Here is a 16,984-nt window from a genome sequence, read left to right as displayed (position 1 = left end):
CTGAGTATATGCATATCTCCCTGTCCTCTTCCCTGTCCTCCTGTCTAGCGGATGGAGATATGGATGAGGAGGAGGCCATAGATGAGGTGTCTGTCCACCTGCGCTCTTACTTTCCTCAGACCTGGATGTGGGACATCGTTGATGTGGGGCCCTCTGGTCTCGTAAGGTAACCTGGTAATCTGCAACATCATGGACTTCAGGACTATGTCCCAAACAACACTCTATTCCCTATATAGTGCAGTACTTTTGACTGGTAGACTAGGGAATAAGGTGCCATTTGGGAAACAAGCTAGGACTGTCATGACTGGGGCCCAGAGTTTTCCCTGACCATTTGAACAGACTGGGTCAAACCTGGAAGCCAATATACTGTAGTGTAACTAGTAGTTAAATCATGTTGGACGTTATTATTTTCAGACACAGTATTGCTGTTCCTGACTCCATCACTACCTGGGAGGTTCAAGCAGTGGGGATCTCTAAAACGAAAGGCAGGTCACCTCTTCCTTAACCTTCGACCATTACACTATCCTGGTCCCAAATCTGTTTGTGCTCATGCCAACTCAGTTTGACATTCATTGTCAAGCCAACCATGACAACGAGTGACAAGAAGTTGTCATGATAGCACAAAGAGACTGGCGCTCAGGTTATCATTACGCCATTAGACTTTCAGAGGACAGTCATCAAGTGGTTAATGTTAGTGATGGTTTTCCCTTCAGGGTTTTGTATAGCTGAGCCCAAGCCTCTGGTGGTGTTCCAGGACTTCTTTGTCTCTCTCAGACTGCCCTATTCTGTGAAGAGAAACGAACAGCTGCAGGTGAAAGCTGTGGTGTACAACTACAGAACCGACAGTATGGAGGTAACTTGTTTTCTTAAAACAATATATGTCAAAACAATATATTCAGATCCAAAATGCCCCCAACAGCCATTTATTCAAATAAACAGCAGTTGCAGACATTATCATCTGTAGATTCCTTTGATAGACATTTTTACTATACTTACATCTACTGCCATGTCTACTGTATGTGTTTCTCTCTGTGAAGGTGACAGTAGAGCTGGCGTGGGTGGAGGGTCTGTGCAGTGCAGGGGGAGACAGAGGGTACAAGGAGGTGGTCACAGTACCTGGTAAGTCTGCTGTCCCTGTCTACTTCACCGTGGTTCCTCTGGTCATAGGAAACATCCCTATCCAGGTAGAGGCCTACACTAGGACCGCTCGCGACCAGATCAAGAAGGACCTCAAAGTCACGGTATGAACACAACACTGGCAAATGTTTCAACTTGTATCACTTTTCTCCCACTAATGCACAGTCATTCTACTGTGTGTCTCTATAATACATATGTACATTAGGCTACATGTGGCTCTCACTTCTTTATTGTGCTGAACACAACTGGCAACATGTGGATTTGAATCTCTTTTTACCATTTTTCAAAAGTTACAGTACAGGTGCAGGATCTTAATTTGATCAGCCTGTTGCAGGAAAATGTTCCTGCAATGCATGACATTTAAAACTTGTAGTGTATTTGAGGTTTAAAAAGGCTCTGGAGTTTGTAATTTCCACTTTAACATTTCAGACTTGATTTTCCCTTATGAATTTTTTTTAGCAACCCCTACAAAAATGTACTAATTCTAATTTCCTGCTACTGCAGGATTATTTTCCTGCTGTAGCAAACTGCATCAAATTCAGATCCTACATCTGTATATGTCTGTATAACCATTCTGAATGAGACGCTCACCTTTTGTTCTGTTATACAGGGGGAAGGGGAACTGGTCTCAATACAACATGAATACAACATTGATGGGAATGGTAATGTTGTTTATCAGAACATCTGACATTGGTAGTAAAAGGGACATTTATGCAAACAAGCCAAATCAGACATTGAGTTAAAACAGGTTCTCGACTTCCTTTCTATGTTGCACAGCTGCCAAGTCAATCGAACTTAAAATCCCACCTCCTCCTAGTGCTGTACCTGGACTGGAATCTGACGCCTACATCAGTGTCAAAGGTAAGTAGGGTCCACAGACTCGCTCTACCCACACCTTTAGACAGACCGTGCTTCTACACCTGCATTGCTTGCTGTTTGGGGTTTTAGGCTGGGTTTCTGTACAGCACTTCGAGATATTAGCTGATGTACGAAGGGCTATATACAATAAACTTGATTTGATTTGACTTTCTGTTCATGCGGGGTCTGTAGTACTGAATGTTTACATTTAAAAATATATATATTGTTTCAGGAGATATTATTTCAGACTAGGAGTCTTCCCTGACCAGTTTGCCCTGACCAATCTCCAGGCCTAGTTACTATAAGGGGGAAACCTCCTGGTCCCATGTATAAGCTCTGTGCCCATGTACCCCCCATGTAGGTGGTGTGATGGGAGAGTCCGTGGAGAACTGTCTGAACCTGGATGGAGTGGACCGGCTCATCTCCCTGCCCATGGGGTGTGCGGAGCAGACAATGGTCACCATGTCTCCAGCCATCCACGCCATGAGATACCTGGACACCACGGGACAGTGGATCGACCTGAAGGCTGAACGCAGAGACGAAGCTCAGGCCATGATACAGACTGGTGAGGGGACACCGGGACATCTTAAGTTAATCGCTTTGAGACACCTACCCTTGTGGGAATCAAACAGTTGAAATGAATTGATTATTTCTCTTTCCAAGGATACGGCAGAATCCTGACCTTCAAGAAGACAGACGGATCCTATGGAGCTTTCCTGTCAACACCAAGCAGTGTTTGGTTGACAGCCTTTATAGCCAAGGAGTTGTCCCAGTGCAGGGACGTGATTTCAGTGGAGGACTCCTACATCCAACAGTCAATCTCCTACCTGGTGTCTAAACAGCTGTCCAGTGGAGCCTTCACTGACCCTAACCCACTCTATGACCGCACCATGCAGGTAACAATACTTTATTCATCCGTGTGAAAATGTGTTTTTTTGCTGTACCCAACCACTCCAAAATAGACACGCATACACAAAAACACATTAGGTTGGAGGAGCTGGAGCAGTGGGCAGCCATAGTGCGCCGCATGGTGAGCAGTTTATGGGTTAAGTGCCTTGCTCAAGGGCACAGTGGCTGGAGACGTCGTCTTTCTAGGATTTGTCACCTAACAACCCTCTAGTCGTCTCGTCCAATTTTTTCAGCCCGTCAGGGATTCGAACTGGCAAGTTTCCGGTAGCAAGCCCGCCCCTCTAACCTCTATGTAGGACCCAAATGTTCTCCATGACCGGACCATGCAGGTACACTACCATAACATACAATAGATTACTGTGTCTTTACCTGTCTGCTCTCTCTCCATTCCCATCAGGGTGGAGTGGGAGGGTTTGAGGGAGAGGTGTCCCTGACAGCGTTCGTTCTGATAGCCATGCACCACGCTGTGCCACTGTACCCTGAAGGACAAGGCTCAGAAGTGGTAATACATCATTCAAGTCATGGACTTAACCTTAACATCACTGACTTAACCTGACTAAAAGTTGTGGAATTATCCTAAATGGGCAAATAGGTTTTGCAACAGAATATACCAGAATGAAGCTCATGCATTTTTGACTCTTGTGGTAATGTTTAAGTAATGCATATTGCTAATTATAATGCTAAATCTATCCACCATTCCCCTGTGTTAGAGGTATGCAATGGAGCAGGCTAAGATCTACCTGGGGTCGAAGCTGGACTCCCTTGAGAGGCCCTTCGCTGTATCCATCACCTCCTATGCCCTCTCTCTAACGTCCCCTGGTGGAGACGCTGCTTCCACGGCTCAGACCAAACTCAGGGCTTTGGCACACTGTGACAACGGTCAGTACCTTGTAACTGTACTAGTCGTCTGGATAAGAGGGACTATGGGTTATCTAATCGTCATATTACTTCAGTAGTCCTCTATATCAGAAGGGTTCATCTACCACAAGTGTGTTTACATAAATACTGTTTTAATTCATTCCTTTGGACATAAACCTGCTTTGATAAATAGCTCCTGTAAAGTATTACAGGTAGTGGCTGGAGAAAAAGTCTGCATAGGGTATTCTGCGTAGACATTTATTTCCTTGGCTGTATGAATATTGAGTGAAGTAGGCAGATATACACAATGACAATATTTAAACAGCAGAGGGCGACAGATTACTGATTGTCTCCTCTGCAAAAGTATGCCGCTGTTAAAGTGGGGGCTGAACTTCCTGATTTGGCCTCGTTTTCTGTCTTGGTCATTAGGAAATGCAGCGGCCGTGTCTTGGGGTGGTGGTTTAATGTGGGTGTCTCTTGTTTGTGTTGAGCCATTGACATTTTAAGATATTGTTGCATGTACATTGTGTAATATGCTGATGGTCTCTAACTAACCCCATAGGGATATCGAATGTCAAACGAAATTGACCATGGGCATTACGATCGTGTCGCGAGAAGCTGCACTCCGATTTGATTGATTACTTGGGTTAGGCCAGCTGTGGGCATGTTTGACCCAACCCAAGGAAAACGGTTTCGGTACCCTGCTTTCCATGACATAACATTTTTTTCCTATCATCTCGCAAATGACCGTTTCAAATGACTGACCAAATTATCCTATTTATACGTTGTAGTCAATGTTGACACTAGAATACATGTTTCTGACTCATAGCGATGGCACATATGCGTTTTCAAAATGAGAAATTACTCGCTCTTTAAAGTTACTGTACACTCTTGGAAAAGGTTCGACATGGAACCCAAAAGGGTTAAAGAGGCGAAAGAAACGCACACACATAACCTCATATCCAATAACCTCATATCCAACGTTTCGACAGACAAGCTGTCTTCATTACGGAATAATGACAAACACTGCGGGTCACTAGTTTTATATAGTGTCAAAGGACACACACGTGTCTGTTATCGTGGCCTGATATCGTTGGTTAATTCTCATATATTAAAATAACATACCAAAAACATGAATGGAGAGCATACGATCATAGATACAATTTGGCTACATAAACCTACAAACATTTACAAAAGAAAAATCACAATAATGGCGTCAGATCAAAGTCTACGTTGAGACCGAAGGGAGCAAGGGTCTTTAAATTAAAGATCCAGGCAGCCTCTCGAGGTCACCCCCTCTCCTAGGGAGGGTTACATGTTCGATGCCAATATAACGTAGGGACGAAATCAAGTGGTTTGCTTCCAAAAAGTGGGCCGCAGCTGGGTAAGTCGAGTTTTTGCACCTAATGGTGCTACGATGCTCCGAGATTCGTACTTTTAATTCGGTCTTTGTTTCACCCACAAGGACAAGTTATAAGATAAATAACTGCCTTAGAGGAGCACGTGATAACACCTTTGATTGGGATCGATTTCCCTGTTTGGGGGTGTTTGAAGGATCTACATTTATAAGTGCCATTGCATTGTGCACAGCCATTACACTTGAAGTTTCCATCAAGTAGGGGCGCAAATAGACGTTGTGCAGGGATATCTTGGGGTGGTAAATCAAAGTTTACCAATTGATCGCTGAGATTTCTGCCCCGAGAGAATACGACCAAAGGATAGTCCGAAAACACATTAACGTTACTGATACTGTCATCGGATTTTAGAATGTGCCAATGTTTGTGGACGATTCCCATAATTTGTTCAGAGCACTTTGAATAGCGGGTAGTTAGAACGCAAGAATGCTTATTTTTGTTAGTCTGACCTTGAAAAAGATCATGTCTCGGTTTGTTTTGAATTTTCTCAATGGCAGTATTAATCTGACCATTTTTGTACCTCTTCTCCTTGAATTTTCTTTGCATATTATTTCTGTCGAAATCTGTTGGTTTTTTTTTCAAATTATTTTTTATCGACAGAATTGGGCGTAGGGCAAACTGTTTTCCAAGGGAAGCGGGTAACAACTATCAGCCCTCAATAAACTGTTACGATCAATAGGTTTCCTGTAAAGATCAGTGTATAGAACATTATCTTCACACAAGATTAGAAGATCAAGGAAATTTGATTTGAAATGTGTCAAATTGTATAGTAAATCTCAGATGTTCAGAACAGGAGTTAAGAAAAGAATGGAACGCCTGGAGCTGTTTTGCAGCACCCCTCCGTTGAACAAAAATATAATCAATATACCGTTTCCAAATAATGATGTTAGGCAAGAAAACATTTTTGAGAGGATTGAAAATGGACTGTTTCTTCATGTAACCCACATACAAATTAGCATGGTTAGGAACCATGGGGGATCCCATAGCAGTACCCTTCGTCTGAATAAAGAAATAATTTAGAAACATGAAGTAGTTGTGTGTGAGTACTATTTCAGCCAATGTTATAATGCATGCACTGGAAAGTAGTTCATTGGGGTCACGTTGCAGAAGAAAATGTTCCAGAGCCTCAATACCGCCCTTGTGTGGAATATTTGTGTATAACGACTCAACATCAAAAGTAACTAACAAAGTATTATCAGGGAGAGGATCAAGAGATTCAATAATAGAGATCATACTGCTGGTATGATTTCATAGTTTGCAATATGTCTCAATAGAGTGATTGCGATTGGATGGAGGTACATAATAACTCTTAATTCTAAAAGGAGTCGGAATATGTGCAGGTGAGCAACCTACGTTCAGTAGAAATATCACGATTAGGGGAGCTAAAGTATTCCCTTAAACGGATGTTTCTAAAAAATAAAATAAAAATTAAACGTGTCTACCTTAACATCAAAATATAGCACAAAATATAACCTTTAATTAAGCAAGGAGACATGGGGAGTGCTCAATATCTTGCTTGATAAATTAAAGACACTCAGTCGCGGGTTCTGGGACCAGCTCCTTGCAGAGCTGTGCGTTTCTCTTCAATCGTGTTATCCATTTCAATAAAATACTTTTTCAACGGGTCAACAATTAATGTCATTAAATCAATAGAGCATTTGTTCAGGATGGCACACCAGCGCTCATAGAAATCATCTGTGCACTGTCCCAATGATGGTTCTTTTTGCCACCTTACCCAAAAGTGTTCTACCAGGAACAAACAAGGTTCTACCTGGAACAAAAAAGGTTCTACTTGCAACCAAAAAAGAACATAAAGTTCTAAAGTTCTCTAAAGTTCTAGATAGCACCCTTTTTTCTAAGATTGTATCTCTCCACTGTAGAGGCAGCTACATGTCACTGGGAGGCCAGTGATGCTCTAAGGCTGAGTGGGGAGAAGAGGGCCAATCGGGTTCCCCAGGCTGAGGCCATCTCCGTGGAGACCACGGCCTACGCCCTGCTCCAGACGGTGGCAGAGGAAGACTTGCTGTATGCGACGCGCATTGCCCGCTGGCTCACTGAGCAGAGGCAGTATGGAGGAGGGTTCCGCTCTACACAGGTAAGTACCGTAGGACAAGCCACCAGTAGACAGACGGGTATGTACCGTAGGACAAGCCACCAGTAGACAGACGGGTAGGTACCGTAGGACAAGCCACCAGTAGACAGACGGGTAGGTACCGTAGGACAAGCCACCAGTAGACAGATGGGTAGGTACGGTAGGTACCGTAGGACAAGCCACCAGTAGACAGACGGGTAGGTACCGTAGGACAAGCCACCAGTAGACAGACGGGTAGGTACCGTAGGACAAGCCACCAGTAGACAGACGGGTAGGTACCGTAAGACAAGCCACCAGTAGACAGACGGGTAGGTACCGTAGGACAAGCCACCAGTAGACAGACGGGTAGGTACTGTAGGACAAGCCACCAGTAGACAGATGGGTAGGTACCGTAGGACAAGCCACCAGTAGACCATCAGAGCATTATGATCTGGAGCTTGGAGTTATCACTGACCACCCGACGTGACCTGGAAAAACTCCGGGCCCTAGTTATACTATTCTTTTTTTCGCTCTCTCTTTGCCCCCTCTCTCTCTCTTTCACACTTTCTCTCTCTCACTTTCTCTCTCTCTTTCAATTCAAGGGGCTTTATTGGCATGGGAAACATATGTTAACATTGCCGAAGCAAGTGAGGTAGATGATATGCAAATGTTAAATAAACAATAAAAATGAACAGTAAACATTACACTCACAGAAATGTCATATTATGTGTTTATATACAGTGTTGTAATGATGTACAAATGGTTAAAAGTACAAAAGGGAAAATAAATAAGCATAAATATGGGTTGTATTTACAATCGTGTTTATTCTTCACTGGTTGACCTTTTCTTGTGGCAACAGGTCACAAATCTTGCTGCTGTGATAGCACACTGTAGTATTTCACCCAGTATATATGGGAGTTCATCAAAATTGGATTGGTTTTCTAATTCTTTGTAGATCTGTGTAATCTGAGGGAAATCTGTGTTTCTAATATGGTCATACATTGGGCAGGAGGTTAGTAAGTGCAGCTCAGTTTCCACCTCATTTTGTGGGCAGTGTGCACATAGACTGTCTACTCTTGAGAGCCAGGTCTGCCTACGGTGGCCTTTCTCAATAGCAAGGCTATGCTCACTGAATCTGTACATAGTCAAAGCTTTCCTTAAGTTTGGGTCAGTCACAGTGGTCAGGTTTTCTGCCACTGTGTACTCTCTGTTTAGGGCCAAATAGCGTTCTAGTTTGCTCTGTTTTTTGGTTTATTCTTTCCAATGTGTCAAGTAATTACCTTTTTGTTTTCTCATGATTTGGTTTGGTCTAATTGTGTTGCTGTCCTGGGGCTCTGTGTTTGTGTTTGTGAACAGAGCCCCAGGACCAGCTTGCTTAGGGGGTTCTTCTCCAGGTCCATCTCTCTGTAGGTGATGGCTTTGTTATGGAAGGTTTGGGAATCGCTTCCTTTTAGGTGGTTGTAGAATTTAATGGCTCTTTTCTGGATTTTGATAATTAGCGGGTATCGGCCTAATTCTGCTCTGCATGCATTATTTGGTGTTTTACGTTGTACACGGAGGATCTTTTTGCAAAATTCTGCATGCAGAGTCTCAATTTGGTATTTTTCACATTTTGTGAATTCTGGGTTGGTGAATGGACCCCAGACCTCACAACCAAAAAGGGCAATGGGTTCTATAACTGATTCAATTATCTTTAGCCAGGTCCTAATTGGTATGTTGAATTTTGTGTTCCTTTTGATGGCATAGAATGCCCTTCTTGCCTTGTCTCTCAGATCGTTCACAGCTTTGTGGAAGTTACCTGTGGCGCTGATGTTAAGGCCAAGATATGTATAGTTTTTTGTGTGCTCTAGGGCAACGGTGTCTAGATGGAATTTGTATATGTGGTCCTGGCGACTGGACCTTTTTTGTAACATCATTATTTTGGTCTTACTGAGATTTACTGTCAGGGCCCAGGTCTGGCAGAATCTATGCAGAAGCTATAGGTGCTGCTGTAGGACCTCCTTGGTTGGTGACAGAAGCACCAGATCATCAGCAAACAGTAGACATTTGACTTCAGATTCTAGTAGGGTGTTCCAGACTTTTCTAGTGCCTGCGCCAATTCGTTGATATATATGTTGAAGAGGGTGGGGCTTAGCTGCAACACCACTTTCCATCAATTTGTATAGCAGACCCTCATGCCAAATTGAGTCAAAGGCTTTTTTGAAATCAACAAAGCATGAGAAGACTTTGCCTTTGTTTTTGTTTGTTTGTCATTTAAGGTGTGCAGGGTGAATATGTGGTCTGTCGTACAGTAATTTGGTAAAAAGACAATTTGACATTTGCTCAATACATTTTTTTTCACTGAGGAAATGTACGAGTCTGCTGTTAATGATAATGTAGAGGATTTCCCCAAGGTTACTGTTGACGCATATTCCACGGTAGTTATTGGGGACAAATTTGTCTCCACTTTTGTGGATTGGGGTGATCAGTCCTTGGTTCCAAATATTGGGGAAGATGCCAGAGCTAAGGACGATGTTAAAGAGTTTTAGTATAGCCAATTGGAATTTGTTGTCTGTATATTTGATCATTTCATTGAGGATAACATCAACACCACATGCCTTTTTGGGTTGGAGGGTTTTTATTTTGTCCTGTAGCTCATTCAAGGTAATTGGAGAATCCAGTGGGTTCTTGTAGTCTTTAATAGTTGATTATAAGATTTGTATTTGATCATCATGTATATGTTTTTGCTGTTTGTTCTTTGTTATAGAGCCTAAAAGATTGGAGAAGTGGTTTACCCATACATCTCCACTTTGGGAAGATAATTCTTTGTGTTGTTTGTTTAGTATTTTCCAAGAAGTGGTTAGTCTATGGATTCTTCAATTACATTGAGCTGATTTCTGACGTGCTGTTCCTTATTTTCCCGTAGTGTATGTCTGTATTGTTTTAGTGATTCACCATAGTGAAGGCGTAGACTCAGGTTTTCCGAGTCTTTGTTTTTGGTTGGACAGGTTTCTCAATTTTTCTTAGATTTTTGCATTCTTCATTAAACCATTTGTCATTGTTGTTCATTTTCTTTGGTTTTCTATTTGAGATTTTTAGGTTTGATAGGGAAGCTGAGGTCAAATATACTGTTAAGATTGTCTACTGCCAAGTTTACACCTTCACTATTACAGTTTTATCCAGGAAGTTGTCTAAAATAGATTGAATTTGTTGTTGCCTAATTGTTTTTTGGTAGGTTTCTACACTACTTTCCTTCCATCTATAGCATTTCTTAATACTATTCAGTTCCTTTGGCTTTGATGCCTCAGGATTGAGTATTGCTCTGTTCATGTAGATTGTGATTTTGCTGTGGGTGTCAGTGGGCTGACTGAACGCTCTGAGAGACTCTGGGTAGAGGTCAGTGATAATGTAGTCTACAGTACTGCTGCCAAGAGATGAGCTATAGGTGCACCTACCATAGGAGTCCCCTCGAAGCCTACCATTGACTATGTACATACCCAGCGTGTGACAGAGCTGCAGGAGTTGTGACCCGTTTTTGTTGGTTATGTTGTCATAGTTGTGCCTAGGGGGGCATATGGGGGAGGGAATGCTGTCATCTCCAGGCAGGTTTTGCCCCCCTGTGTGCTGAGGGTGTCAGGTTCTTGTCTCGTTCTGGCATTTAGGTCGTCACAGACTAGTACATGTCCATGGGCCTGAAAAATGATTGATTTCCTCCTCCAGGATGGAGAAGTTGTCTTCATTAAAGTATGGTGATTCTAGTGGAGGGTAGCACACAGGAGGACATTTTTCTCTGTTAAGATCATTTCCTTTTGAATTTCTAGCCCAATGTAAAATGTTCCTGTTTTGATTTAATTTAATGGAGTGAGTTAGGTCTGCTCTATACCAAATTAGCATACCCCCTGAGTCCCTTCCCTGTTTCACACCTGGTAGTTTGGTGGATGGGACTACCAGCTCTCTGTAACCTAGAGGGCAACCAGTGGGTACATCTCCTCTATACCAGATTGTCATCCCACAAGAAACATCTGTATTTCTGATTTCTTTGATGAAGTCCAGGTTCCTGCTCTTTAGGCCAAAGGCAGATGACCCCAGGCCTGGGATATTCCAGGATGAGATAGTGAAGGCTTTGTGTTCCATAAAGTGTCCAATGTTGTTGGTCGTGTGGTTTGGCCTCAGGCCAGTAAGTGTGAGATGCTGAGCATCTGTTACATGCCATTGGCTAGTTTAAGAGTGAGGGTTGGGCCTGTTTGCACGCTCACGGCCTGGGCGTATGTGTGACTTCCATGTTGAGGCCCTCTTTGCGGGGGTGGGGTACATGGGGTGGGCAGGAGGGGCATAGGTCTGATCTGAGGGGGCCTAAATTGGGTGTATTGCATGGTTGACATTTGGGGGTTGTTGATTGGTTGGGGTGGGGGTGTGTATGTGTCTGGTGGTGTTGTGGTCTGGATGTAGGTCCTCTCGGCATGGGTCCTCTATGTGCAGGTCCATGGGGGGAGTGTCTCGCTGGTCTGGGCGGGGTGTCTATTGATCTGTTGCTCCTGTGTGAAGTGTTGGGGCTACGTTTGAGAGCGATGTCCTTTAGAGTCCGGGTGAAGGTGGGCACTGCTGCCTTGTAGAGGTGGACCTGGTCATAGAGGCTGTTCAAGTCCAGGGTGGAGTGGTGGGCCAGGAAAACATTTGGTTTTGTGGCACAGTCACGGAAAATACTTGCGTTTACCCGCTGTATGGTAGCAGGGTGGAAGTCTTTTCGTGGTAGCAAGGTGGAGATAGTCACTTGTGCATTGAGGAAAGTAGATGAAAGGTTTTTCAATCACTCCCTTCAGTGCTGTGGCCACCCTTTCCTGCTGTGTTCTCAGGTCGTTTGCGCCTGTGTGTATTATTATGTGGCTAGGTGAACCTATTTGGTCTTCAGACAGAAGGTCTAGGGCACGCTGGGTGTTTGGACACCAGAGTTTAGACATACTGTCTTTTTTTTCTTGCATATATTTCCCATTTGAGTCCATAAGGAGTACAATCTGTGTCTTGTGTATGTCCTCAGTGGGTGTGGGGGGGTTGTCAGGAGGGCTATCAGGGTGGCTCAGAGGGGGTGAGAGCCCCTGGGCTTGGGGTTCTTCATTTGTCTTTTCTGCTGTGATGTCGACGCTATGGTCAGGATCTGTTGTGGACTGTTCTGCAGTCGTGTCGATACTTTTGTCGGGAACTGAGGTGGGCTGTTCTGCTGGCTTCTCTGCGGGGGTGGCCACCCCCGTTCTCTCACACGCCATCCCTCTCAACCTCTCCTCCAGCAGTCTGATCCTCTCCTCTCGTGCTCTGTTCTTCTCCTGTTCTTGCTTTTTATATTGTTGAAGTTGTCTCTCTCGCTTTCTCTCTTGCTTTCTCTCTCTCTCTCTCTCGCTTTCTATATCTCTCTCAATTCAAAGGGCTTATTGGCATGGGAAACATATGTTTACTTTGCCAAAACAAGAGAAATTGACAAGAAACAAAAGGGAAATAAACAATAAAAAATTAACAGTAAACATTACACTCAAATGTTATATTATTGGCTATGTACAGTGTTGTAACAATGTGCAAATCACTCTTTCTTTCCCCATTTTTTTCTCTCTTCCTGCCTCTCTCTCTCTCTCTTTCTGCCTCTCTCTTTCCCTCTTGTTCTCGCTCTCTTTCCCTCTCTCTCTCGTTCTCTCTCTCTCTCTCTCGTTCTCTCTCTCTTTCCCTCACGCTCTCACTCTTTCTCTTTCTTTCCCTCTTTCTCTCTCTCACGCTCATTCTCTCTCTTTCGCTCTTGCTCGCTCGTTCCCTCGCTTGCTCGCTCTTTCGCTCTCTCTCTCTTCCCTCTTTTTCTGCCTCTCTTTCTGCCTCTCTCTTTCGCTTTCTCTGTCTCCCCATCTTTCTCTTCTACTCTCTTTTTCTATCTCTCTCTCCCTCTTTCCCCCTCTCTCTCTCTCCCTCTTTCCAACAGGATACAGTTGTAGCTCTTGAGGCTCTAGCCAAATACAGCATCCTGGGAAATGATGTTGAAGACTTGGATCTTAATGTTGAGATGTGTCACCAAAACGGCCGAAAGCAGGGACTTCATCTTACGAAACATAATGCCCTGACCCTATCAGCCTTCCAGGTGCGATTGAGTTTAGAATTCCAGCAGTGCTCTGATTTCCTTTCTCAAATGCTGTTTCACATCTCTGTTGTCTGGTTTGTCTGGTCAGGTGAACCCAGGAAGCCCGATCACTATTAACACAATGGGGAAGGGAAACGGGACCTTATCAGTAAGTAAATTCATTTGAAAAGTAAGTGATGATGATTCTAACATTGTAAGGCTGTCTGAATCTGTGGAAGTGTCCACAGTGCTTGTTATATGTCATCAGGTGGTCCAGACCTACAGAACTCTGGAGAGGAGGGACTTGTTCTGTGATTTCTACAGTCTCAATGTCTCGGTGGAGGGAGAGGTTAAGTACAGAAGTAAGTTTCAGTCAGAATGCATCTATAAACACGAAACACATTTGCTGGAGTTCTGCTTGAAAATATAAAACACTATTCATTGTCAGTATAAATGTGTAACGGTGAATAATGTGCAATGTTACAGAGAACGTGGACGATGGTCCTGAGCTAGACGACTATTATAACTATGAGTCTGAAGGGGACGGGAACCCTAGTGATGAGCCCATGAGCAGGGTGGAATGGTTTGACCTGCGCACACGCAGGAAGAGACATGCCCCACAGGAGGAGGAGAGGGAGAACTCCCTAGTCTACACTGTGTGTGTGGGGTGAGTACAGTGATGTGTGCATGTGTGTCTGTGCGTATATATTGTATGCGTGTGTGTGTGTGTGCATGCATGGGGTGGGATGAGTGGAGACATGGTTCTATCTCTCCTCTCCTCTCCTACAGACTGAACAGTGGTAATTCTACAGGCATGGTCATCGTGGACATCTCCCTTCTCAGTGGACTCAAACCTAACATGCAGGATCTGGAGGAGGTACAGTAGGCCTACATTTGACATTGATTTACATAATTTTTTTTTTGTTATTTAGCAGGCACTTTTATCCACAGTCAGTGCATTCATCTATGGGCTCGATTCAATCCGTAGTGCTGAAGATCCGCGCTACAGCACAAGTTCAATTTAAAGTCAATGTTTCCGTTTTCACTGAGACTGCATTCATGCTCAATCGAAAATGACCTTTACATTTCAGTGGCGCTGTAGTGCGGATCTTCAACACTATGGATTGAATCCAAAAGGAAAAAACAACCATATACCACAGTTATTGCGACCCTCCTTTGAAATAGCAGAATTGGTTCCGGGAAGAAAACCCATTTTAGCCATTCACACTAGCTGTTTCCATTAACTTAACTGTTCCCATTAACTTAACTGTTCCCATTAACTTAACGAACAATAAAATATATCAGACAATTGCCTGCTAGGGTGCGTTTATTGTGTCGATAAAAACAGCTTGGCCTAATGACGCCACAGCTAAACTAATTAAATGTAGTGGTTGAAGTGTTTCCATTACCCGTTTAGGCAAATTGCACAATAATAAATATGGCAACAGCCTGTATGCCCTCCCACCTATCTGTTTCATGTGTCAGGTAGCCTGCGAAAGCCAGTATGGATAGAATGCAAGAATGAAAAAATATTTGACGTATTCTAATAATTCTCCTGTGCCAACGTATCGCCACGGTCCGTGACATGGTGAACCTTGCACTCCTGTAGATCTGACATAATTGGATGGTGAAACTTGCCAGCCAATCGGAAAAGCAATTCAGGCATTGTTGAAAGTCAGGACCATCCTTGTCCTGCAAAGAAAGAGTATTTGTATATAAATAGCTTTACATTTACACGGTGAAATCACGTGTCCCGTGCACCATCAAAATGATTTGGCAAATGTAATTTCTTCTAAAAACAGTTTCCATCATCGTTTGACAAAAGAAATCCACCCCTGTCGAAAGGATAAATATGTTTTCGATCTTTAGAACATTTCTCATATCTGCTGTTTCCATTAAACATATCGGGGGCGACGTTACTTTTGTCTAATAAACCTGTCTAGTGACATGTTGTCAGTCAGACTATGGAATTTCACATCTTTTTCTATTTCTCTCCTCTAGAATGCGAAGGGTACTGAGAAGTACATTGACCATTATGACATCGCCCCAAATAAAGTGTTCCTCTACTTCGCTGAGGTAAGACCTCTTGTATCCAAAGCCATGACGTCAATGAGTATCAGCTAGGACTACTGTACAACGTATATAAATTGAATCACAAAAGTTATATCTTGAGACCTCGTGTTCTCGCCAATGCTGTCCTCTCTTGCCTCTGACGTTGTATTGTCGCTATGTAATCCAGATCACAGAGGAACCACAGTGTGTAAAGTTCCGGGCAAAACAGATCAGTCCCATGGGCCTGGTGCAGCCTGCTGCTGCTGAGGTCTATGACTACTACAACCCAGGTATACCACCATCTTTAGTTTAGGGTATGTTATGTCTATGGTTGTAAGGTATCTGGAAGTTCCATGGGGCTGGTACAGCCTGGTGAGGCTTTAGGCCCTGGTCAAATGTAGTGCACAATAAAGGGAATAGGATGCCATATGGGACACATCCATTGTCTGAGTGACTAATGCTGAACTATGTCCCTACAGAGAGGACATGCACTGTGTTCTACAGCGCACCGCAGAAAAGCAACATGATCTCCAAGCTCTGTCAGGACAATGTGTGCTCCTGTGCAGAGGGTATGTACACTCCATCCATATTTTCAGGACAGAATATATATTTAGTTCACAATATATCATTTATATTGTGAACTATTGTGTATGTATTTTTATTTGCTTTGTCTCAGGTGACTGCCCAAAGAAGAAAGTCACTTACAGTAAACAAATGGAGAAAGAGACTCGCAGAAGCTTTGCTTGTTTCTCTCCTGTTGCGAATTATGGTGAGTTTATAACTCTAACCCAAATATAAAAAAAAAAAAAGTAATGTGCTGTAGTCGGTATTAACACCATCTTGTTGTCCTTCTGACAGTTTACGTCGTCAAGATTGTCAACTCATCCGATGACGGAGTTTTTAAACATTATACCACAATACTGACCAAAATCCTACAGACAGGTGAGTGCTCTGCTCTACAGGTCTTCACAATGTTACAAAGTGCGTCCCAAATGGCACCCTATTTCCTATGGTGCACTACTTTGGAAGGTTCCTGGTCAAAAGTAGTACACTTTATAGAGAAAAGAGTGCCATTTGGTACGCACACATTCTCTTGGAAGTATAATTTTCTTTACATTATTGTTGTGCTGGTTCTCTGCTATGCCAGGTAAAGACGTGATGCAGACTGGAGCAGTGAGAGACATGATCAAACGTAAAGCCTGTGATGAGTTTGACATGAAGACTGACAGTAACTACCTGATCATGGGGAGAGATGGGACCATCTCTGACACCACTGACCACAGTGGGAAGTAAGTGATGGGATGTGTTCCAAATGGCACCCTATTCCCTATATAGTGCACTACTTTTAACCAGAGTTCATAGGGCTCTGGTCAAAGTAGTGCACCATGTTGTAAAAATAATAATTAGTTGAGTGTTATTATATTTCTGATATTTCACATGTACAAGTGTGTAAGAAATAAGTTTGGACATTCGTTTTTTGCATATCCCAACTCCCCCTGAGACACTCTCAAAGAGTGGGGCCAGGGTCAAAAGTAGTGCACTATTTATGGAATAGGGTGCACAGGAGGTTGGTGGCACCTTCATTGGGAGGATGTGCTCGTGGTAATGGTTGGA

The 16,984-nt window shown here is 43.3% G+C and overlaps 1 protein-coding gene across 1 annotated transcript in view; it reads left to right on the top strand.

Moving 5' to 3' along the window:
• The window catches only part of LOC129822228 (complement C4-like), a 37,629-nt gene that overhangs the window by 19,713 nt on the left and 932 nt on the right, over window positions 1-16,984 (top strand). Inside the window, exons 18-39 of the mRNA XM_055880322.1 lie at window positions 49-166; window positions 415-485; window positions 714-853; window positions 1,038-1,241; window positions 1,748-1,799; window positions 1,915-1,998; window positions 2,357-2,560; window positions 2,659-2,891; window positions 3,302-3,406; window positions 3,615-3,783; window positions 7,058-7,272; window positions 13,184-13,339; window positions 13,428-13,487; window positions 13,587-13,680; window positions 13,805-13,985; window positions 14,108-14,195; window positions 15,320-15,394; window positions 15,558-15,660; window positions 15,850-15,939; window positions 16,047-16,139; window positions 16,229-16,312; window positions 16,518-16,659. Coding sequence (XP_055736297.1) covers window positions 49-166; window positions 415-485; window positions 714-853; window positions 1,038-1,241; window positions 1,748-1,799; window positions 1,915-1,998; window positions 2,357-2,560; window positions 2,659-2,891; window positions 3,302-3,406; window positions 3,615-3,783; window positions 7,058-7,272; window positions 13,184-13,339; window positions 13,428-13,487; window positions 13,587-13,680; window positions 13,805-13,985; window positions 14,108-14,195; window positions 15,320-15,394; window positions 15,558-15,660; window positions 15,850-15,939; window positions 16,047-16,139; window positions 16,229-16,312; window positions 16,518-16,659 — 2,761 coding nt within the window. The remainder of the gene's footprint in view (window positions 1-48; window positions 167-414; window positions 486-713; window positions 854-1,037; window positions 1,242-1,747; window positions 1,800-1,914; window positions 1,999-2,356; window positions 2,561-2,658; window positions 2,892-3,301; window positions 3,407-3,614; window positions 3,784-7,057; window positions 7,273-13,183; window positions 13,340-13,427; window positions 13,488-13,586; window positions 13,681-13,804; window positions 13,986-14,107; window positions 14,196-15,319; window positions 15,395-15,557; window positions 15,661-15,849; window positions 15,940-16,046; window positions 16,140-16,228; window positions 16,313-16,517; window positions 16,660-16,984) is intronic.

This window comes from Salvelinus fontinalis, chromosome 24, assembly GCF_029448725.1.
Source record: "Salvelinus fontinalis isolate EN_2023a chromosome 24, ASM2944872v1, whole genome shotgun sequence".
Lineage (NCBI taxonomy): Eukaryota > Metazoa > Chordata > Actinopteri > Salmoniformes > Salmonidae > Salvelinus > Salvelinus fontinalis.
The sequence above is the reverse complement of the archived record's forward strand: the minus strand, read 5'-3'. Positions and strand labels throughout refer to the sequence as shown.